General features: G+C 38.8%; 1 protein-coding gene across 1 annotated transcript in view; it reads right to left on the bottom strand.

Moving 5' to 3' along the window:
* Positions 1-7,926, bottom strand: part of EHD4 (EH domain containing 4) — a 22,306-nt gene extending 14,380 nt beyond the window's left edge. Inside the window, exons 1-2 of the mRNA XM_017742191.1 lie at positions 7,754-7,926; positions 3,254-3,351 (exon numbers count right to left, since the gene is read on the bottom strand). Coding sequence (XP_017597680.1) covers positions 3,254-3,351; positions 7,754-7,902 — 247 coding nt within the window. The 5' untranslated portion in view covers positions 7,903-7,926. The remainder of the gene's footprint in view (positions 1-3,253; positions 3,352-7,753) is intronic.
* Positions 7,927-9,239: the final 1,313 nt, after the last annotated feature.

Genomic DNA, 9,239 nt, shown 5'->3' on the forward strand with positions numbered 1-9,239 from the left:
CCCATACTTTTTGAAACACTTGCTTTCACACCACTCAATCATAAACCAAACACCCCCTCCCCACATCCTGCCAGACACTCATTTTTCCTTCCAAATATTGCAGACCACACAGACATTGCTGTCTGCCAAGGGCGCTGTGAACATCACCAGTGATGCTGGAGAAGTGGCACAGGGACAGGCATTGTCTGGCCAGGGGACAATGCTGGCACATGTCTGTACATTCTCCTCCAGCCACTTACACAGACCCCGAACTGACAGGCGGGAAGCTTCTGGCACATCCTCCTGCCGACAACAGGAGCGGGAAAGGTGTGTCTTGAGACATCTCTGAATGTCGCACTCTGTGTATATTTTTGACCCTTCAAGCAATCAGCTCCTTCATCTGTGACCTGGATGCTTTCCAGAGCTAAAAATAGAGCATGCTGGGAAATGGTGCATGTTCTCTAATTTTATATAGTCCCTTTATGGTTTTCCTGTGTGTTAAAATGAGAGTTAACATTTGAGTCCTCTCATGGTCTCAGAAGGCTTCAATTTACTCCTAGTGATACCTGTCAAATTTGAATATTATACAGATATTACATTCATTCATAGGTAAATTATTAAGCAGTAGCTAGTGAGAAGATGGGAAAAAACACCAACAACAAAGAGACAAGGTCTTACACCAGGGCCCTGTAATGTTATTCTTCCATCAAACATTTTTAAATAAGAAAAGCTGCAGCTTACCAATGTTAAACACAAGCTAAACTTTTAGAAAGCAGAACCCTCTCTGACAGAGACACATTTAGGAACAGCAGAAAATACCTTGTACGATCCTGCTTACATTTGCACACAATAATTCAGAAAGCCAACAAAGCAACTCTGCAAAAGGTGCTAAATTAGACTTCTAGCATAAATATGTTTAAGTCAGAGTGACCCTTTCAGGAAGCGGGTCAGATAAACCTTGCTGTGTGCAGCATCACAGGACAAGTCAAGTTTGTGCTCCACAAAACCACCTATATGCAAATGCATAAGCAGCCCAAAAGCCATTTACAGGAAATGTATCTGACTATGCAATATTTCAGCCAAAGGTAGTGTAGTATTTCCTAATCATGATAGTGTGGAATAGGTACATGCAATAAATCCATAGTCATTGTAGATAATTTCATGTATGCTGATACCTAAGTATATGAAACCTTTATTTAACCAGCCCTGAAAGCCTGGAACACTGAGAGAATAGTGTTCTAAAGCCAACTCCCAAAACCTCATATTTGGTACAACCACACTGATTAAACCCAACAGCATACAGGAGAATCACACTTTGATAAAAGAATTACAACAGGTGACACATTCAAGACAATCTTTAACACAGAAAAAAATTTCATGAAATGCAATCTAATCAAGTTAAAGCCCATGAAACAGGTAAGAGTCTGAGGTTATCACTGAGCCATGTGAAATTAGGTGAAAGTCTATCATATCAAAGGGCAGGCCAGCAAGGCTGTAACAATTGATAAGGCACATAACATCAAGACAAGGAGTTTCTGAACAATAAGGGAGCAAGAGCCACGTTTTGTTAAACCACAGGAGCAATTCTAGATGGTAGTGAAGAGTCATGGTCCTTCAGGCAACACAGGACTACCACTGAAACATAACCTGGCGAGAAACACAACTCTGTCTTGCACTTGGAAGTCTGAGACCTCCACAGCATTCCCTAATGGTATTGAATTGGTTACACAATTGCTCACTTTTTCAGTGGCATATTAATATTATATTCTAGTTTTCTGCCTATTTCATGTTCCCTTCCACACTGTTACAAACGTGGCAACAGATACTTGAATGCTGCCAAACATAATTTTCTCTTGATTTAACAAGCAAAGAAGGGGTAAGATGCCTAGTTTTAACTTGAGGAGGAAAAAGGGAGCTGGAATCTGCAATGGAGAAGCAGACCACTGCTCATTTTATCAGACTGTGAAAACTGGGACCTAAATATTTTGTGGGCATTTTATGAAAAGATTTTTTCAGGACTAAAAATCATTAGTTATACACTCATTTTTTTCTGTCTAAAATATGAGTGCCAACAGGCAGTATTTGTTTTATTTCTGGTTTCACAACATTCCAGCCTTTGCTTGTAGAGACATAGAGCTCTCATGCTGCTCATCTCTACTATTTCACCAACACATCACATAAAGGAAAGTCCAGCACTCTGCCCATGATGAATGCTTTACATGACTATGAGTAATAAAGAGGACAAAACATCACTGAACAAAGAATCCAGAAGCATCTGGTAGACCAGTCTACCAAGTAAGCATAATTTAGATTACAGTCCTAAGAAGTTAGTCCCTTATTCTGTCAGTTTATTGTAAAGCCAAGACTATCATTGCATAGCTGCCACATATTGTGCTTGTACCAGGACTTCCTCAAAAAATCCCAGGTGTGATATGTTAAAGAATTGTTTATTTCCTCTGACAGAGGCATGAAACACAAGTTTCCACTTCTTAAGCAAAGGTCTGAAAACAGAGGGCAGCATAAGCCACACCCTGCATCACCACCATTTACAACTCCACAGAAAAGTGACATGCACTTAAATACAGTTGGAGACTGCAAGGAAGAAAGTTGTTTACATTACACTGTTCTGTTTAAATAGTTTCTCAAGACAGGCTAATGTTTAAAACAGCTTATAAACAGTGTTCAGGTCTCTGCAGAATTTTCATAGTATTAATATTCTCATTCGCTTCCCTCCTTCTACCATTTGACTTCCTCTTTTGACTGAATTACATTATGGCATGACTGAACAACCTTAAGAAACAACTCTAGCAGCTGTGCCCAAAATAAACCCACCTTATTTATAGCCCCACCCCCGAATTTTTTAGACATGACCAACCTATAACTACTATGAAACATTTCTTCATTCATGAACTTCAATGGTATATATAAGAGTCATTATTACTCACAGAAAGCAATTAAAATGATGAAAATAAGGCTTTTTCTCAGGAGTGACCAAGCACTAATTAATAAAAACAGACCATGAAATTGTAGACATTTGCAGCCACAGCACCAGGATGACAGAAATACCAACTCCCACCAGCTTTCAAGAGAAAAAATTCCAAACCCTAAATCCGGCCATAAAATATGGGTTGTACAGGGCTTGCAGTAAGAAAGTGTGGGACAGACCACCACACAGTATCACTAAAACAGGCTCCCTAAAGATTAGGATACTAATTTGTCCAGTAGAGCAGAAAAAATTTAGTAAGCTTGGTTATTGTAAAGCTCTGCAACTCACCTCTGCTGATGCGTTGCTTCTCTCCAGAGAGAATGCCAGGGCTGTCAATGATACTGATGCTCTTCAGGACCTCATTTGGTAGCTGAGAACACATGAACCTGCAGGAAAGGAGGGAAAAACCCATTCAAAATAGCTCTTGCTCACATACAGATTGTCGCTTGAGCGCTCCCCATTATATACCTGATTTTAGAAAGACTCAAGTGAGATTCAAAAAAGTTGCTGAATCCTGACAAACCTCTATGTTTGGCAACCATACACGTTTAAAAAAAAATAAAAAGAGAGTGTGTCAAAAAAGAAAACACAGGGAAACATTGTAAAACTCCATGTCTAAGTGCTGATAAGACTGAATTTTACAAGAGCTGACAACTTGGGCCTTAAATGCAACATTAAAAAGACTCCATCAAACCAGCATTTTGCTAGGACCAAAATAAGTACACACAAGAGAAAATTCTTCATGTATTCCAGCTTATGCCCAAACTCAAAGACTGAAAAGGGGAGCATGCAGAAAGCCATACTGACAATATGTTTATGTTCCAGTCCCTGCCATATCTCCCCCTTGCCTGATCCAGCAGTGTTTGAGTGCTTCCTACTCCCTAACCCACCACCCTCCTCAGCTGGGGCACCAGTGAAAAACACCAGTATTTCTCCCACAAACCCAGCCAAAACTATCACGCTGCCGGAATCAGGAGCTCAAATTATCAAATTACACACATTATGCTCTAAACAATAACCTCCTGCCTCTGCAACAGGAGACAAGTTCAATGGTGGTATTATGGAAAAATAAATAATTCACGAGGACTCAGAGCTGTGCAGAACACTTGGTGTGTTACATGCAAGCTACTCTGATGCTTCTGGGATAGTTCATGACTGAAGAACTTCACTGCCCTTCATCATAACCTGCCTTTAAGAGACTTGCATAAGAGTTTAATCTTCTTATCAGGGAGCAGCTGAAGATACTAATGAGCACAGAGAGTAACCCACCCTCCTCCTGCAAGGCCACCCCACACAGGGTTAAGCTGCAGCCTCAGGCTCTAAGATGGGGCTGCCCTACATCAACCTATGGGTTCACAAAGCACACTTCCTTAAAACACAGGATATCACAGCAAATTGTAGCTGTGACAAGGTCAAACAAGACCTTTAAGGCCAAAGATGATCTGAGTGAGGAAGAGTTCAGCCAGTCAAACATCAGATAAAAAATGCAAACTATATCAAAATCTAGATGATATTTTATACAATATAAATTATTCAAAGGAAATTGGGATGAAAAGAAGTCCTAACACCTCACTTCACCTTGTTCTTCAAGAGACCTTGTAGCAATGAGCCTTTAACAAAAGCACACAGTGTCCCTTCTTGGATGAAACAGAAATGGCAGCATCATCTATGCCTCTCTCTGAAACCCAAGAGGGCATAAGGAAACAGCAGCCACCTAAGCCTGATAGAATCTTAGGGTATGTAAAACATAATGTAAAATGTTTGTTTTAGTGGGACACCAGCTATAGAAAATACCTCATACCTTAAGGAAATTCTTCCATTAGGGCTAATTTCCTACTAGCTTGAGAAATACTTTTGAAAGAGCAGTGAGGTACTCTTTGAGAAAATTACATTATTTGAACTTGCCAAAACCTAAAGGCAGTGCTATATCAAAGCAAACACATTATGTGGAAGCATAGTGGATGTGCATAAGTGACAAAGAAAATACATTTAATCACATGAACTGTTACAAAAATATGTACATCACTAGTATGTACAGCATGAAGATGCCTTCATAAATTTAGAAGTGTGAAGACTAAATTTTCATGTATATTTTTCCTTATCACTCTCATTCAACCTTAGAAAGCCCAGTGCTTGTTCAGTATCACCAAGATGTTTCTAGACCTATCTTATGGGAAGAAAGGCACTGTTATGCCAGCAGAACAATACAGCAGTGTCGTGACGCAGGCACCACCCAAACTGGGACAGCTGGAAAAGACCATGCAAGAAAATAGAGAACTACAGGCCTAGAAATGTAGACACTGCCATCTTTGCAGAGTCATTAGTGGCAATGGAGGGAAAAAAGTACATGGTAAACACATGCGAAATAGAAGCATGAACTCAGAATTAACTGGCTGTTAACTTTTAGAGTATGCCTTTAAGACAAAGCTGACAGATGGGTTAAAAATCTTACCTCAAACTAATATTTCAGACAACTTAAAACTGTAATGATAGTGGTATTTAAATATCTCTTTTCAACACTGAGCCTTATTTCTTAACATCTCACTTCATGCAGGTCATGACAGTGCTGCATCATAAAAACCAGAACTATATACTATCCACCCAAATGACAAACAGACTTAAACCAAAAAAAAAGTGTTACAAAAACAGTTGTATGAATGAGATGACTGTAATTGCTTATGACACATGAGAATAGACCAGGACCATGCATTTTTTCTCAGTAGCACTAATTCATTTACATGCTTTTCTGGTATAATGCAATATTCTTCCCTCACCAGCACCCATGGGCACACTAGGTCCTGTCTCCCTTCCCTTTCCTCCCCAACTTCTTTTAAAAGTATACAGTAGAAATAAGAGACTGCTAGAGGAACATCTCTCACAAGCACTGAGATAAAGGGGGCAATCAGAAAGGGTCATGGAAAAAGACAAAAGCAAGGTAACATCAATAAATTAATGCAGCTAATTACTAAGTACAAGCCTTGATTGTGATACCATGTTCTTGTTTGTTTCATTTTTTCCATTACCTCAGTCCCTGTTTCCTGTCATTTGGATTGTTACACTTGAATGAAAAGGGCACTCAATCATCTAAGTGTTCATAGTCTTAAGTTCCTCCACAAAACAAAACACTAGGATTGGGAAGCCACTTAAAAAATAAGGGGGGGACAGAATGGGGCCAGGGGTGGGGGGAAGTAGAGAAAAGTCTATTAAGGCAGGAGTGAAAAATGTAGTATCAAATAAAAAGAAAAGTCAGTATGGCAAATGAGAGAAGGCGAAGTAAAATATGTAGTATGATTACAGGTAACCTAGTAGGAACTCAAAGATACTGAAGCCTAAGACAATTTCATCTAATTGAAGTCATAAAGAGAAAGGAGTTGGTAAGTTTTGAAAAATGCTCGGGAAAGATTCAGCAGAGATCTAGGTACTTATCAACTAAAGAGTGAGAGTGACTGTTGGGGAAGATAAGGGTGCTCACAGCACTTCAACATAGCCATATCACAGTCACCAAAAGAACTGGAATAATTTAGTCAGTTACTTTGAAAGTACATCTCTTTAGCCACCCAATAATCTTGTTTTCATAATAGTCACACAACTAGTTAGATGATTCAGGCAAAAAATTACATCACCACTCATCCTAATACGTATCATTGCAATGATCTGTGCAAATATTTGAATATTAAGCAAAATACAATTTACAGTATATTAATTTTTTGTAGACAGAGCACAATGGTGAGGAAAGGGAGAAACAGAATAGTGATCTGGAAGACAGAACTTAGCCAATAATCTCAAAACTGTTATTTAAAAGGGACTTGACTACAGCTTCCCAGAGCACATATTCTTATCTCTGCAAAGCGATAGCCAAGCCAACTGTAAGCAGCTAAAAACTTTCTCCTTTGAATAAGCACAGCAAGAGATAAAACTGTACATGATGAACTTCTCACACGCATGCCAGTATTTATCGGCCAAACAGGAAAGTTTATTGTTAAAAAGAACCAATTTAGATTAATTGGCTTGCAAATTGAGGCCTCCATGTCAAGCTACCATCAAATACAGGAAGAAAACAAGGTGATTGCTCGGACAATAAGAACAGAGTTATTAGTAACTAACTCTCAACTGGAAATATTTAGCATGCTACTCAAGTTTCCTATGAAAATATTCACAGCCCCTGAAACAACTCTTCCCTTTTTGCAAATACACAGCAGAAGCTAACACTATCTCCCTGGTCTATGGAACTACTTGAACACCAGGCAGTCGATATTAAACACTTAACAGCTGGAGTTTTTATTTTATCCATGGGGCACATTTAAATCTTTTCCATTCTTGTAGGTCTTTTTACATATCCCAACAATTCACAATTTTAAACAGCTATACTAAGACATCCAGTGAAATCAGTGGAAAGGAACAAGACAGCATCAAAGGAAAAATATTTGCTTTTTTTTTTTTTTTTTTGAATGGTAGTTTTTAATAATAGTACTAACCTCTCAGTTTTATTGAGCAGAATTTTTGCATAAATTGATCCTGAACTGTTCCATCCGGCATAATGCCTCACAAACAAGTAGCCCAGTGGATCATTTCTACAGTTTTCTGTGAACTGGTTTTAACGACTATTTTCTATTCAGGTAACTGAATATCTCTATCCTAATGCCACCCTACCTAGTAGTGCCTTTTTTTATTTAAAAAGAACCACCACCACTCCTGCTTCTGTTTGAATATTTATTCCATGCTGTTCAAAACAAAACATGCCAGAATTTAAACTGAATCATCAGAAGACAGAAAGCAAGATGATCTCACCTGTTCAGGAAAGCATTTCCAAAGCGGCCGAGTTTCCGGAATGGCTTCTTAGGATCAACAACCAGGGCATTTCCAGGAACGTTTCCTTCTGTTTCTCCATACATCACAGCAATAAAGGAATCTGTGGTAGGCTCTGGACCAATCCGCATGCCTGGAAAGTCTTGCTCGAGCAGGTATCTAGACGTGGAGAATACATAAATGTATTTATACATAATAACTATATTTATACATAAATACTCCAAAAGAATGAATGATTGGGATCCATGGCAAAAGCAAATACCTATAATTTGCTTGAAAATTCCCAAGGATAAGCACATTCTATAAGAAGATTACATTTTCCTGCATTTCATTATTTCTGTTAACTGGGGAAGAAGGAAGAGAACTGCATTCGTTTTTCACAACATCTAGGTAAAAGGATAAAGTAAATCCCTTCACAAAGACAGTGTGGAAAGCACTCCCTCAAATGCCTCAACCATTTAAGTGGATGCTTCTGTCAATGATCCAAGTGCTGTAGGTTACACTACCAGTGCTGCTGGTACAAGAAGGGAATGGTCTGAAACTGCATGTGAGCAGATCCAATCGGCTGACAGATCTAACCCTTTAATAACTTGGTATGATCGCACGAACTTTAACTCATCCTACCAGAGGCAGAGAGAGCTGTTATGAGACAGTAAAGTTACAGCTGTTTGGGAAATTTTTATTTTCTTTTGACCTGCATATCAAAAAGTAATTGTTAACTAAGTCAGATCTGCAGAACTTTAGGCCTAACAGTAAAGACCTTCCAAAAGGCATCAAGTCAGGTAGTGCTATGCCACCAGAAACCATCTTGCACCTCCCTTTGAGTAGTCTACTGACAGAAGACACAGACAGCACATACTCAGTGGACCAAGCCTTGACTTTCCAGACAACAAGGTTTGAAATTAATTAAGTGCATATTTAAGTATTAAAACAATGGAACCAGGGCATTTATTTACATAAAAAGCCTGTCTGCATCCCTTCATGGATGACAAGTGCGAAGTAAAAGCAGCCCCTAGTCCTTCGAGCAAGCCACATTCTAGGACAACTGGCACTGTTCAGAGAGACACAGACAACCCTGCTTAACTTTAAAGCATGAGTGTTATTGTCTTCAGTCACAACAGCACCATCTTGGCACTCAAGACTAAAACAATGTCACCCTGCAGTTCTTAAAAAAAAAACCACCACAATTTTAATCAACTACAATTTAAGTATTTACATAATCAAAACTGGATTTACATAAGAATTCTTCTTCAGGCACAGGTGGTGGTCCTACATACAACTACAGCACGTAACTACAGTTACGTTTTAGTGCATCTATATTAATGCTGCTCTTTTAATAAAGTTTTATTCTGGACTTAATCCAACAGTGCTATGCTTATTCAGCTATAATTTCCTAAATCAATACTGATTTGAGAGGACTTCCTGGCTGCTTTTGCTGCAAAAAACATTTTACATAGTACCTATACTT

Source organism: Corvus brachyrhynchos, unplaced genomic scaffold, assembly GCF_000691975.1.
Source record: "Corvus brachyrhynchos isolate BGI_N302 unplaced genomic scaffold, ASM69197v1 scaffold115, whole genome shotgun sequence".
NCBI lineage: Eukaryota > Metazoa > Chordata > Aves > Passeriformes > Corvidae > Corvus > Corvus brachyrhynchos.